This window comes from Myiozetetes cayanensis, unplaced genomic scaffold (assembly GCF_022539395.1).
Source record: "Myiozetetes cayanensis isolate MyiCay16 unplaced genomic scaffold, myiCay2020 scf10, whole genome shotgun sequence".
Classification (NCBI taxonomy): Eukaryota; Metazoa; Chordata; class Aves; order Passeriformes; family Tyrannidae; genus Myiozetetes; species Myiozetetes cayanensis.
Genome location: NW_026086605.1, coordinates 9915015 through 9930461, shown reverse-complemented (window position 1 = coordinate 9930461; position 15447 = coordinate 9915015). Strand labels below are relative to the sequence as shown.

Genomic DNA, 15447 nt, shown 5'->3' with positions numbered 1-15447 from the left:
AGTTGGAAAATAAATGTTATTGCATATTTCCTTTTCTGTACATTAGTTATATTTAAACTGGTTGTTCATAAAACAAATATATCCAAGCTTTTCTCATCTTAGCTGAAGATCAAGAACTGCAAATAATTTTAGCTAAAAAAAAACCCCACCTGAACAGGGGCCAGATATTGTTCAGTGCCGAGCTGCCATAGTGTAGCTGTTGTGGCTTTGTCTGCTAGAACATAGAAGGTAAAGAGTCATTGCTCCTTTTCATCTTCAGAATTGCCTTAAAAGCACATTTAAAGTTGATTTTTAGATAGGCTTTTTTCCTAGCATAGCATAGCATTCCTCTGCAATAGGATCTTGTGACCTACAGAGTCACTAATTATGGTCAGAAAATTCAAGGGACTGAGAATCATCCAGCACTGAACTTTGTGAAATGGTCATAATTATTACATAAAAGCCATTGAAGAAGATGAGCAAACTTACTGCATCAAATTCAGAGACAAAAAACAAGAAGAAATGCTACAATAAACAAGATTTTTGCCTTTTTGCTAGGTAATTCTGTATTGCTGGTAGGAGCCAGAGTGGGATGCTACCCTAGATAGTAATGGAGCAATATTTTATTTAGCTGAGATGGAAGTTAGTGTGTGGTTTGTCCCAGTTTCTGTATGATCAACATAACTTAATTTGTTGATAATATAGATAATTAGTAGATAATATGTTACTCTGTTGTTGCTCTGTGTTTTTACTTTCTCTCCTGCCTATCATTCTTGTTTTGTCTCCTGTTTGGTAGGTTTTGTTTTGAGAAGTTGTTTTTATTGCCCAGAGGAAATTGTGAGTGAAAGAAAAATATTTGATGCTGGTTTGAAGTTTGTATCATCACCTTTGGTGGGACCAGGGCTGTTTTGTGTCAAATTTGTGCCAAAGCTGTGTGTGACAGGCTGCTTCCTTTGTCAATAGGAACTGTTGAGGGACCTGAATGGTTGCACCTGGATGCTGTGTAGTAGTAATAGTGAAGTTTTATTGTAGTGGAAAGTAAGTTTTTGCTACAGCAAGGTGATCTTTATTCAAAGGATGGGTTGGGAACACTTACTCTCGTGGAAGGTTGTATGGCACGATAGATACAGAATTTGTATAGGCACAAAAATGAGAAGTGGGTTTTCCCAGATGAATATGTCCATTTAGAATAACTTTTCTTGAGGCATATCAGAACCTGTGCTAAACCCGTGAAATTTGTTTCATCCAGCAAGTTACAATTTTCAAATTTCATGTATTATGCAGGATTACGCAGCCTGCTGATACAGCGAGTTACCATGGAAACACAGACATGCAGCTCAAGAGGTACATGCTGGGGGGCCACACATGCAGAAAGTACCTTTTTACATATTAAAATAAGCTGCCACATGGAGTTAGCAGAATTCTTTGTACTTGCTCTTGGAGTCTGTTTCTACAAAAACATGAAATGGTACTTTATAACTTGGCCAAAAACTAGTGGGGGTTTTTCCTGTAAAGGAGAAAAAGAGAAAATGCTTCATAAAAATAATGTTGGAGAGCAGAGAGTGAATCACAGTCTGTGTATTTTTGTACTTGCTAGGTGAGTTCAAAGGCAGGGCACAAAAGATTATTTCTGCCTCCTGGGAACTTCAAGGCGTAGGTGACTTTCTGTCTGCAGACATGGAGCCTTTTTGTCCTGATAGCTCTGGACTTTGGTACGTGACCTGGCATTTAGTGCAGGGAAGTACTTCCAGAGAGCAGCAAATCTGACGACCAGTGAGTGAACAGATGGATTCCAAAGCTTTGAAACCAGCAGTAACATCCATGTGCCTGTCTGTGTGCCGTGGAAAGGCATGGCTGTGTCAGAAGCTGGGATGGGATGTCCTGGCAGACATACCTGGTTCTGCAAGCACAAAATGATAACCACCCAGCATCTCTTTCTTATTTATAGTAACTTCAGGTTTAATTGCACATAGGTTTGTAATTAGGTACCTACAGTTACAGATGTGTCTGCAGATTTAAGACACCACAGATAAAGCATAGGGAAGCCTTTAGAAACGGTCTGGTTGTTTCCCCCTTTGGATTGACTTTTGTTCAATTACTCCCTCGACCCTCAGGTTTTGCTTCAGTGCGAGACTGGGTTATGCTCAGCTGTTCTGCAGCCGTGGAAGCAGCAGGCAGTCAGGGAATGGTCTTGACTGCAGTCCTTTGGCAGATGAAGATATTCTAAAGGGCTCAGTGGGCTGTCAGGGTCCAGGCTCCTCCCTTACCCAGTTCCACAGGCTTGGGCTGTGTGTGCATGGAGGCAACAAGCTGCTCCCTCAGTGTGAGATGGGATTAGGGTGGAAAGTGGGGCCACATCCAGGTGTACTGAAATCAGGCTGCGTTGGGAATCTGTTAGCTACTATCTGCTGGGAATTTACTTGCAGGACTGAGATGAATTTAATGGTCAGCCTTCTCTGTTGAACAAGCCAACTGTTGCAGCTGGCTGGAAGAATCATTACAGTATTATGCTGCTGCCATTGACCATCCTGTACTCCAAAATAATGGAGGTTCTTCCCAAAGAGGAGAAGGTGTCTAGCTGGCATATTTCAGGAGCACTGCTTTTGCCGAGATAGATGAAGAGATGTTTTTGATCTGTGGTGGTTCCCGTGCTGTCTCCATACTTCTGAATGAGGTTTTGTGTTCAGAGGAGCTGTGTAACCGCCTGGTGACTGATTCAGCAGTTTGCTCCCAGCTGGTCTGTGGTGGCTGCAGTGGCAGAAACTGAAATGCACTTATGCAGATGAAAACTCCATAGGTCAGATGTTTGAAGCTAGCAAATTGTAGGAGAGAATGTGCTTTGTTTGCAAGTGACTCGTTGGCTTAAGCTATTTGGGTTTCCAAATGAAAGTAGTGACCATGGTTTTGCTGGGTTTTGGTTCCTTTTTTTTTGGCGTATGTGGTATTGAGAATGGAAAGTCATTGTAGCCTCTTGGGCTAAGCTTTAAATTTCATCCATTGCTTATTGATGTGTTCATGTTTGTGGTGGAGTGGAATATGAAATGTTTTAGATATATCCAATGCTATTCTAAGTAAAGGTTAAGAGGGTAAGTACTTCTAAGAAGGTAGTTTTTTTATTTTTCTGTTTATTGTTTGTTTGTGAGCAGGTGTTGTTGTAATTCCTAGATAGCATTTGAACTCCACCTTGTTGTTTAAAGCCACTTAGGGCTGACTAATCAGAATTTCCTAGATTAGAACTGCAGTCTCAAAACATTTTTATTTTGTAGTGGAATCATTGTCTGCTTACTCCGAAAGGGTCAAGTATGAGCTGATTCCTTATTTCTTCGACATGTTTAATATTTGGAATGATCCTCTTCCGTTACCTGGGTTGAAAAACCCTAGCTGTGGTGTGTGCCCTTTGGGTTAAGTTTAGTACAAACACAGAGAGAAAAATCATTCCTATTCCATGATATAAAATTATACATGTAGTAAAGAATCTTCCTTTCAAATGCAGGCCTGTAGGTTTCCTGCTACATTGCAGAAGTAAAATTCTGTTTCATCTGAGTGTAGTGCTCAGAATATTAGAAATGTTGATGACTTAAAGTGCCTGGTTTGTCTATTGAAACACAGAATGGGGACCAGTAAGAGTTTAGGTGGAGCTGTAAAGTGACCATGTTGTAAGAGGATGATGATTTTCCTTTGGCAGAAAAGCCTGCTGTTGGTTAGCCTCATCACTTAGAGGGAAATACTTCAACTGCGGGAGGATATTTTGTTTCAATTAATGATTTCTTCTTCAGCCACCTCTGTGAACTCAGAGGAAACTTTCACACACTTTCAAGTCAGCAAGATACTTTAACACATCCTCAGAGCACTGAGGGACTGCTGAGAGCACCTCATGTGGGAATGGGCTTGTGGTGGGGGTTCCCACTGTCCTGAGGCGGGAGCAGTGAGGCTTGGAGAGGGACCTGGGTGCTGTCAGCAAGGTGAGCTTTGGCCATTCCTGCCGGCTGGGATTGGGCACCCTGGCACCAGGGTGGCCCTGGGGCGGTGTTTCATTGGAGTTGTGTGCAAGCTGCTTGAAAGTGCATTCGTATGAAGTCCAAATTAAATATATAGTTGGGGAAAATTCTTTACCAAGCTGTGAAGTAATATTGGCAGCTGATTATTTCATTGGGGCTGGGGTAGTGAAATTGTTCTGCAGTAGTGGGTAGGTCTTCTACAACGTTTTTTTGAATAGCAGTTGGGTGAAATCCTTTATTTCAAGCCTCATATTGTATTAGGTAGTGACCAGGAAACATCAGCATTTATATTACCAAATTGCAGTGATTAGTTTAGTATTCCTAGAAATTGGAGACATGATTGTTACTACATTACCACAGTTTTAATAAAGCATTTATTGCATAAATGCTGTAGGTTGTATTGCTCAGAATAACTGAAATCTCTTTTCAATTACTTGTACATATTAAAAAAAAAAGTCATTAAAATATAGAGGATTAGTGCATTACTCTTTTCCAGGCAGTAAGGAAGGTGATACAATTTAGGCTGAAGTTGTTTCTGTTTCTGAAATTTTATTAGTTACAGTTGACCCCTAAAAAAGAAATACATCTGATTTATGTTCACTAGACATGAGGAGTGAATCAAAACTCTGATGTGGGTTATTTATAACTATTTACAAATATGTTACTTTAAAAAAAATATTCGGAATAGGGAAGAGATTGTTTTCTTTAACTTCTCTAAAAGTTTTATTTTCCCTCATATACTGTGCCAAGCAAGAGTCTTATTAAATTTTCCAAGTTCTCCAGGACATAATAGTTAAATGTTTTTATGTCAATTAATATTGACAGGAAGTCAGTTTGAACAGCATTGGAAAATGGAAGTAGTTGGCAGAACTGGCTAATTTCCCTGAATTTCCTTTTGCTAAAAATATCTCTAAAAGAAGCTCTCCTTTTGAGATACAATGAGTGTTTGTTTGACTGTAGTTTAGAATTGATGGTGACTCTTGTCCTTTAACCAAAAGGGCTTAAAAAATATGAATAACCTTTTGAAACATATTTAGCTTCCTCTGTAGTATATGTAATTATACTCATGGCCACCAAAAGTTTACATACATTCTTGAATTGGTGTATGTGAGTAAGCCCATGAGCTTGAATGATCTGCAGTAGAAGGAGAAGTTCTGTGCAGCAGCTTATGTGAAGTTGGGCATTTCATTTATATACATGTTGGTAGGGTTGAGTTCTGAGTATGGTGTTTTAAGGTGTTCCAAGTTCTGTCTGAAAACTCAGTCATTAATGTATGAAAGGGTAAGATTTTTAGGCCTGCTACCTGAGAGCAGCATACAGCATCAAATATGTATTCTCATTTATACTGCATGCGGCTGTGCTAAAAATACTTTTATAGATAGATTGCAATGGCAAGTATTAAAAGTTATAAAATACTAGAAATAAGACGAATCTCATATAGTTGTTTAGGTTCTGTGCTACCTCTGTTATGGTACAAGAACAGGACAGTCTAGATCAATTGTTTCACAGATTTGGGCAATTTTGGGGGTAAGTCAGTGTCATTTGACAGGAAGACTTCTTGCTTGGACATCTTTCACTTGTGGAAGTTGGTGACTGAGGGGCTTGTAGGAAGAGAAGGGGTTGTGCCATGAATTGCAGTTCTGCCCTGGCTCTTGTACTCTTTGTGACTTCTTCTACCTGAACAAAAACAAAGAGGGGAAGAAGGGTTGCAGGAATGTCAAGGGTAATGAATAAACACGACATAAATGTTGCCTCGTGGCAGAGGAATTTACTGCTTCATGGATAAACTGGGTGAAACGTGGCTTGGTACCTGCTGCATGGTGGGACCTTCTGCTGTTGGGAATCCCATCCCTGGTGAGTGACCTGAGGAAAGGGCAGAGAGACAGCAGTGTTTTAGGGCTGTTGGGAACTAGAGATACGAGGCTGTTGCAGTTGAGCTGTTTTCTTTGATGTAATTCCCCTGTGTGTTTCATGTGGTAAAGGTTTCATCATAAGCTTATTTTTTTCTTGTAAGTGCTAGTTGTAGTCATTCTAGGTATTAGATAATGATTTTCTTTGGAAAGAAAGAGGCTAGATCAGGTCTTATGGCAAGTGGCTGAGGGAGCCGAGTGTGTTTAGCCTGGAGAAAAGAAGGCTCAGTGGAGACCTTATCACTCTACACCTACCTGAAAAGAGGGTGTAGGCAGGTGGGGGTCAGTCTCTCATCCCAGGTAAGAAGTGACAGGACGAGAGGAAACAGCCTCAAGTCGCACTAGGGGAGGTTTAGATTGGATATTAGGAGAAAGGGTGATCAGATGTTGGAACAGGCTGTCTAGGTGGTGGAATCACCATCCCTGGAAGTGTTCAAAGGGCATATGGCTCTTGGGACGTGGTCAGCACAGTCATCCTCGGTTAATGGTTGGACCCAATGATCTTTGAGGTCTTTTCCAACCTTAACGATTCTATGATTTTAAATCTTCTCTGACTGTTTTAAAATACACGTTGCAGTCTCAGGCAGAAATTAAAATCCTCAGTAAAGAGATAAAGATGCCATATCTGCAGCACATTTAACTGTTAGCCTTTTGTCACTCTGAACAGAGAGTGTATTTTGAAGGCCTGCTGCACTGTAAGCTGGGCTCTGGTTTCTGTGTGCCTGTGGCTTGCCTGCAAGTGAACTGCCTCCTATTAGGTGTGAGGTGACGCTGAAGTGTCTGGTTATAACCCTTTGTATTACTCTGGATTTTCTTTTATGTTTCAGATACTGCTTTTTAGTGAGTTTTCAATTTTTATTCTTTTGTATAGTAAAGGATTTTTGTTCCTTACCAGAAAATGAAATATTAATCTGGCATGTTGAAACAGGGAGTGCCCCTTCCCCCCTTTTTTATAGGTAGAGTTAAAGTTATTGATAACAAAGGCAGTGAAATGCTTGCAGATTATTTGGAGCACTTGCAGTACCGAGCTGCTTTCAGCAGTACTAATCTCCAGCCATCTTTCCTTTCTGAGGCTCTTTCAAAGCCTCCTTCAGCTGCTGTGCACATAAAAAAATGAAACAAATCTCTTGGTGGGCCCTAACCTTAATTAAATTAAAAGCTCATGAGAGCAGCAGCCCTTTGAGTATTTCGCACTTTAGGGCCTGATGTGGAGCAGTAGCTGCCTGGCACTGCTACATGGCTGAGTTTTCTGTTTATTATCAGAATTTAGAAACTCTGTGAGTTCTCAATTCTTTGTGTTACCTTTCATACTGAAAACAAGTTGTCAGGCATTTCAGGCTCCCACCCTTTATTCAGCTGTGTTTTTGCATTTGGAGTCACTACATCTCCTATAACTGGAGTTTTACAAGCCTGTGGATTATACGGTACTGAGAACAAGCTTTAAAATATAATGTAGTGAGGTTAGTAATCTTGAGGGTTGGTCAGGTTAATGGATGGTGTAAAAGATGTGTGGAAATCTTAAGGATACAGTAAAGAACCAACTTGTGCTGCTTTAGGAAACTCAACAGTGCAGAAAATTTCCAAGTTAAAAATGGTTTTTGCTTGCTGCTGCTAACATTGGGCCATAGTCCCTTACAACAGAGTGGTCCAGAACACAGTGACTGGAGGCAATGTTTGGTTGTTTGGTTTTTTTCCCCTAATATTACGGGGTTTGTAGCACACAGTTTGTGATACTGCAGCAGTAATGAATCAGGGCTGGAAGGCACCTCCTGAGGCAGGTTCTCTTTCGAGCTTTATTGCTAAACATCTTGACTTGCAGCTGAGGAAAAGTGGCTTGTCCTTCTTACCATCCTTAAATAGATTTTCTTGACCTTTTCTTAAAAATGTGAATGAATATATATATATATATGTATGAAACAAAGCATGCACCTTTATGTTCTCTGTGTACATAAGGTTAGCATACGTAGCGATACCCCAATTGAAAATAGTTACTTGAGCTTTGCAAAAAAATATTTCTACTTAATGTACTTGGTGATGGCTTAAGTATGCAAAATATTATTAATTGATTTTGATTACATGCTTTATGGACTTGTGCAGAAGCTGGAGTGCCAGGACAGTGACACAGCTCCTGTAGAGGTTTTAAGGGTATTTTAAAGTAGCTCAGGTGTCTTGGGAAACAGGATACTCTTCTGAGATACAAATAAACTTTCTTCATCAGTCAGTGTTACATAACAAGGCTAAAAGGTGGACCAACATGGAGACTTGAAATTATTGTTGCCATTGATTGACTGTTTATTTTCTTCCACAAAGATGTATTGAAAAACTTCTCCAGAGTATTCAGAAATGCGAAGTTGTTGGCCATGTCATGTGTTTTGAATTGAAACATGAAACAGAGCTACTTCCCACGGTGCATGATGATTCATAAAAATGTAAAGGGGCTTATAGGTTTCAGATTCTGCTCACTGATTAGGCTGCATTATAGTCATTGAGGGGGGAAAGAGTCAAAATACTGTCTAAAGAGGTGTTGTATCCTACTCTCAAGAGAAACTCCTTCATAGTTTTTCTTATCTTGAAGCCTAATACATTATTTTTTCTGGGCTTGCAGTTGGCTTTTTGGTAAGTTTATTTTAAAATTCCTTATGTTTGGGTATTGGAAACCATGAAGCTGGTGACAGTGTTCTGCTCTACATTAAAAGCAGAGACCTGTGGTTCAGTGCTGGTCAGAAGAGAGATCTTCAGGCAAAGTATTTGTGTTACCATAGTGTATTAGATTTCACTGGAGGTAGAATTGAGACTCTTTTGTGCTGAGGGAATAAGCCTCTACAGGTTTGTTCGAAGAGGCAGGCACTTAAAATTGTAGCAGATCTTTATTGACTGATTGGGCATGGAGGGGAGGGAGAACATTCATGTTTATGACCAGAGTGTTATGCCAAGAACTAGGTAAGATGTAAGACAGTGACTCAGATGTAGTACTGAAGGCAGTATTATGTGTAAGAATTGTAATTTTTCTTTCCTCCTGTATACTGATCAGTGCAGCTCTTCTACCACAGTGGGTCTTTTGAGCAATATGTGTAGTATTTTTGGTTTAGCCCTGGGTTTTTCGTTGACATTTGTTGAACAGAAGGACGAATCATTAACCCGAGTTTGTGAGCACCTTCTTGATGTAGAAACATTCAACATTTAGCTTGAAATTAAGGTTTATATTTACGCTAACCTTGGCTTCTCTTCATTCTGTGTTCCAGAAGTACTAATACGGAGCATTTGACCTAACCTCTACAGCTGAATCTCCTGAATCCAGGATAAGGAAAAAGTGCCTTCAGAACCAATATGTAGCAAATGGGTATCACACCTCTGAAGCTCCTCCCTTGGTTCAACACTTGCATGTTTTAGGGATCCTTGTTGCCTCAGCAGTGAATTGTTCTTGTGGACTTCGGAAACGGATTTCATGTGGTGCTTGCTGAACACTGAGTCACCATGAGTAGTAATCTAGGAAAAGAAAAGGACTGTAAAGAGAAGGATCCAAAAGTCCCATCATCAAAAGAAAGGGAGAAGGAGGCTAAAGCCTCTGGAGGATTTGGGAAAGAGAGCAAAGAAAAGGAGCCTAAGACCAAAGGGAAAGATGCCAAAGATGGAAAGAAGGACTCCAGTAGCACGCAGCCTGGGGTAGCTTTTTCAGTGGACAATACGATAAAAAGACCTAATCCAGCCACAGGTACTCGCAAAAAATCCAGCAACGCTGAGGTGATCAAAGAGCTAAATAAATGCCGGGAAGAGAATTCTATGCGCTTGGACTTGTCCAAGAGGTCTATACACATGCTTCCATCAGCTGTCAAAGAGCTAACGCAGTTAACAGAACTTTATTTATACAGTAACAAACTGCAGTGCCTACCGGCAGAGGTGGGCTGTCTTGTGAACCTGGTGACACTGGCCCTGAGTGAGAACTCGCTCACCAGTTTGCCTGACTCTCTCGATAACTTGAAGAAGCTGCGCATGCTTGACCTGCGGCACAACAAACTGAGGGAGATCCCGGCGGTGGTGTACAGGCTGGGCTCCCTCGCCACCCTTTACCTACGCTTTAATCGTATAACTACTGTGGAAAAGGATATCAAAAACTTGTCAAAACTCACCATGCTTAGCATACGGGAGAACAAAATCAAGCAACTACCTGCTGAAATTGGTAAGCGATTATACTGATTGAAGGTTTAGACCTGTTCTCGTGTTCGCTTTGCAGGTCAGTTAAGTGTACATAAACTAGCGCTTCTCCAACTGCCCTGCATTTAAAACTTCATAAAATTGTGCTCTTGATCATACAGTTCCATTATTAACTTAACTGAGAGTAGTCAATACCTTGGATATATGTATTTTTAAAAACAACAAAAGCCGTTTTTCTTCATCTGTCGTCTTAAAATCAGATGTGTCTTGTTTTCTTCTTTGCTTTGTGCTTTCACATGTTGTGTCTTGAGAGCCCGAATGGTTTAAAAAAAAAGAGAGATACAGGAGCATTTTTCATTTTAAGGTTTCTTTATAAATCATTTATGAACTGTTTCAAGTTATAAACACATTATGGGCGTGTTACAGAGGGGTGTGACCATGGTAATAAAGGTAGAATAGGTAGCTACATGCTATTACCATGGGCAGGCTGTTGGGTGATGTAACAGTTAATAATGGAGGTTAATGATCTGTGTAAGTCTCAACCTTTTATAAGTCATGAATATATTAATACATGGACTCTAAAGTGACCAAGTGTTGTATGCATGGCTGATACTTCTTATGACTTTTTAATGAATAGTATTTGTTTTTCCAAACATCGTTACGAAAGTTTGAAAGATGGTGAAATAGTATGAAAGTAGCTTATTAATTTAAATGGTTTATTACAAATAATGTGCTGGACTAGCTGTATATCAAGAACTTCTAAGTTGTTCCTTTTATGACACTGTTCCCCAGAAATGTTTGAACAACATATGTGCCCCATAAAAGCTGGGATTCTGTCATCAGTAGGTTTTTTAATGTGTATCACCAGTTTTTAAAATGCAAGTCCATAGCTCAGTCCTTTTGAGAGGAGGGGAAACATAAACTTCATGCAGTTGAGAAACTACTTTGACTTTCTTCAAGTGTGGAAGAAAAACTTGTAAAGCACTGTGAGTAATAATTCCCATGCCCTGTTTCTAAAAGCTGATGCAGGACTTCTTCCTGTTGTCCAAGCCAGTGTGTGAGTACGTTGTCACTGAAGTTGGCCCCTGTGCTCGCTGATTTTGCAAAGGTTGGGAAATGGCGTTGTTTGTATCCCTAACAGATTTCTCTCAAACCAGAAATGTTTGCTTCTTTCTCTTGCACCTTGATATGAAGGATACCTCAGATAACATGTTTCTTGATGGCAGGAACTCCTGGGCTTGTCTGAAAGTGCTGATCAATTAGCAGCAGTGCGTGGCACAGACAGCGCTGTACGTGCTAACAGGGGTGAAGAAACGCAGTGAGACTCTCAGCTGTGGGTCTGAGGCTTTGGCTCCCTGTGGCAGCTACTAGAGCCACAGAAACACCTTTTTGCTAGGCAAAAATGAAATGGTTCATGTGGTATGTTTTCAGATCCACATGATTTTTGAGTTGGCATGAGCATCTCAGCAATCCCGTGAATTTCCCATGGGAGAATGAAGGAATTATAATTTCCACCTGTTTTAACACTTCAGTTCTACAGCCTTGTTGAATCTTCTACTGATCAACAAATCATACTGGAAGCTGTTGTTTACAAAAAAACTGTGTGTTTCTACATCCACTGAAGAAATTGTGGCCAATTTATCTGGTTAAGCTGTGCTATACAATTGTCAGTACTGTACCTGGGTCTGTTTGTGGCTCAGTTATTAGATGTAATCTAGCAAAGAGCCGTCCTTTCAGGTTCAACTGGGGATAGTACTGCATAAATTTAAATCAATACTAGTATATGAAGAAAAAAATTTCGAGATGTTGCATTCTAATGTTTGGTGTTGCACTTTAGAAGCTTTTTGTAGGTGTGTTTCACACTACAAACTTTGTTGCTGGAGCATCTTTGCTTCTTAACTAGTTTGTTTGTAGAGTATCATTAAGTTTACATTAAAGTGATGTCTGTATGTTTTTGTTCACAGTAGTCTTGAAAGAGATCACGTGTAACCATTTAATGGAGAAAATTAGTAGGTACATATATCATGAGTATGTAATTCTTTAATTTGTATTTTTTTTATTGTCTTGGTGTGTGTACAGGCAGTGTTCTCAGTTGTTTATCAAACCATAGCTTGAGAACATTAACTACTTTACTTCTGTCTTTGTATCCAGCAGTTAGTCCTGCCTTTATTTGTATAGTGATAATGCTCATGTTCCTTGTTACGAGTCAGCACCTCATTGTGGAAGGCATTTTAGAAACACAAATGCAAGAGGACTGTCACCCTTATGCAGAGTATTGAAGGGAAACCACCATGTTCAACAGCATCCTTTTTTATTTAAAGTAAATTTCTCTGCCTAGGTTGCCTGAAATTGAATCAACTGAAAAAAAAAATTAATTGAAGTTTAAGTAACAGAGATAATTTCAACTGCCAAGACACACAAAACAGGCATTTGGAAATCTTTTTCCTCAAATAGTAAAACTGGATAAGATAGTTTCACTTTTGTAATTGATTTCTACTCACTCACTTTCATGTTTCTTTGTTCGATGAAGTATTTGAGTTGAAAACACAGCTGAAAAATGAAACTGCTGAGGACTGTATTTCTTACTCTCTAGTGGAATTTCTCTGTTTCTTTAAACACTTGTCATTTCTCTACATCTTACATGTGCACTGTAAAAAAACCCCTTGCCTTTTAAGTCTCGATGCTTTTAATTCCTTGTATGTTTTATAATACAGTTTCCAAATACTACATGCAAGCAAACACTCATATTACTGCCTTGTAAATCACACAGAAATTTTTGTTCTGCAAAGCGGGAAGTAAAATGAAGCCATTATCTTTTATAAGGCAATATCATGTGGAGCATTTCAAATTCTTTGTAAAAATACCCCATTGTTCTAAGGCCTAAGGCTCACAATGGTATGCTAGTGTGCTTGTTCATATTTTTAAAAATTCAAAGCTTATGTAACCCACTGACTTGTGCAGCGAGGAAGAGTCTTGCAGCAGTTAACTGCGATGTGTCCATGTTGCTGATCTGGTGCACAAGTGAGTTCAAAATAAATTTCTGGAGATGCTTATCTAGAACATCTGCTGCTTGCTGTGCAAGGGTACGGTATTAGTACTTGTTAGAAATAGATTCCTTGTAGGGAAACCTGAAACTAACTGTAAAACATTTCTTAAAAGTTTGAGTGAAGGTAAAACATTGAACAAAATGTTTGCAAAGTGTACAGTTGATCAGATTTCAAGTGGTCCTGGAAACTGCTTTGCAACAACTGACCTGTTACAGTGTGTGTGGTCTTGGGGAAAACCTAGAAGAGGTGAACCTGCCAGCTCTGAGCTGCTGGGAAATAAGCTAAAGTTTGATTCTATTTTGGGCTTTAAACTGTTTTTAAGCTGTCTTTAGATAGTTAAACAACACAAACTTAAATTAGGCAACTACACTTGAGGAAAAGTTGCTTTGCATTTAAAAAAAGCATTCTGGTGAGAAAGAGGAAGTGTTGTTATCTACAGTTAACAAACAGATGTGCATGTTTATGGTCTTTCCCCCCCCCCCAGGATTCAGTACCTCTCGTTCCCTTGCACCCGGTTGCTTTATTATAGTTGAGCTTTATTATAGGCAGATAGCTATCAAATAATTTCTGCTAGTCATTTATTGGATTTGCCTTAATACTTTTCCAGCAATGTCTACGTTGCTTCTACATTTTTAATACAATTGAAATTATTTCAATAGACTGTGTTGTAAGCTGAGGTACTGGATGAGCATTGTTGTATTTTTAAATATAAATAGATTTGTTTGAGTAAGATCTAAAAATACTTAAAAATCCGTTTAACTGAAAACATATTCCAAGGTTTGTGGGATTTTTTTTTACTGCGAGTTTTTTGTTTGTTGGTTGGTTTTGTGTGTTTTCCATTTTTCTTTGTTTGTTTATTTCTTTGGGGTTTTTGTCTTTTTTTCATGTTTAGCCAGAAACTCTGTTCAGGAGTAGGTGAATTAGGGGGAATTTTCATAAAATGGCTGTGCTGATATGTAGCAGTTTCATGATGCTGAAAGGAGCAGTATCCATTCCCCTTCTCAGAGCTTCCTGGCTGCTCACCCCTGAGCTGTTCATTGGTGTGCTGACTTATCTCACTGAACTAACAGAAAATATTAACGATTTTGCTGCTTTCGTTGTCTATTACTTTAGTTAGTTTAAATCAGTACAGTTTCAGATAAGACTGGAACTGGTGTAGGAGGAGTGGGAGAGCGTGAACTGGAACAGGGAGAGCAGGACGGCCACTTTGCCCACACTGAGCTGTTGAATCAGCTCAGCTCACTGAGAAGCCTCACAGGTAGGATTGCTCACGTTGTATAAAACCATGTGAAGTGCTCTGCAAGTGGTTTGAGAAAGGGTGAATTGCTGTCTGTAGAGAGCTGTTGAAAATGCATCAGATTATGTTTTCAGAATCTCTTTTTCTTTTGCCCCTGCTTTCTTGTACCACAAACCCCTCTGTAGCTTGTTGGAGTCCTTGTAGCATCAGCTCAGCCCCTTCTTCCTGAAACAATTTTTTGTTATGTTTTTGTGTAGTGGTGAGAATCCATTGATGGAAGTTTCTTGATAGCAAAGCTACTCTGTTTTGCTCTTTGTGAACCTAGCCTTTCTTAAAATTGCATCCTGCCTAACAGTGGTGATAAATTGAGTGCATCTTGCCCAGTATCCTGCTTCTGACTGTAGCCCTAAGCAAACATGTGCATAGAAATAAGGTAAGTTTATATATATATGAGGCTTAACCTGACTCCTTGCCCATATACAACTGTTTTGTATCAAGGATTTCCTGAGTCTGGTGCACCTTGTCTCTTTAGTAGATCTCAGTACACTTTTCTTCCACAGGCTTGACCAGTTTTTTTCCTTTAAACTCCTATAAATGCCTTTCATCCTTAGCAAGGTCCACAAGTTTGCTTTGAAATGTTGTTCCTGACTAAAAGGTCACTGTTACATAGCTGTTGAAAAAAAATACACACACACACACACACATATATTTATATATATATAGACACCAAGTGCAAAGCAGAACTTACCTATTCACTTTGCTGTTCAATCTCTGGTGGCACCCATGAAATAAAACCTTAATGGAAGGGTTTCCATATGAAAGCTTTGCCAAAAGACAGTCTGGAGGCATAATTGTGGAAACGAGTTCACAAGGTGGGCACCGTCTTCATCACCTTATCTGGTAAATTGTCCATTCCCAAGATCAAAAAGTTGAAGATTAGAATGGAAGAATGTGAATGCCTTGGTGAGTCAGACAGTCAGCATGAGAGGGATGAAAACCAGAGGAACTGTCTTGGGATGAGGCCAAGCAAATGTTTCAGTTTGCAGCCTGTTACTTAAGCAAGCCTTTTACATTTCTTGTATTTGGAGTTTTATTGCATTTCTCCATGTTGTGTTGAAGGAATT

The 15447-nt window shown here is 39.5% G+C and overlaps 1 protein-coding gene across 2 annotated transcripts in view; it reads left to right on the top strand.

The window, feature by feature from the left end:
* SHOC2 (SHOC2 leucine rich repeat scaffold protein) overlaps nt 1–15447 on the top strand; it is a 62246-nt gene that overhangs the window by 16650 nt on the left and 30149 nt on the right. For both annotated transcript variants that reach the window (XM_050334329.1, XM_050334333.1), the window contains exon 2: nt 9130–10064. In XM_050334329.1, the coding sequence (XP_050190286.1) occupies nt 9362–10064 (703 nt within the window). In that variant the 5' untranslated portion in view covers nt 9130–9361. The remainder of the gene's footprint in view (nt 1–9129; nt 10065–15447) is intronic.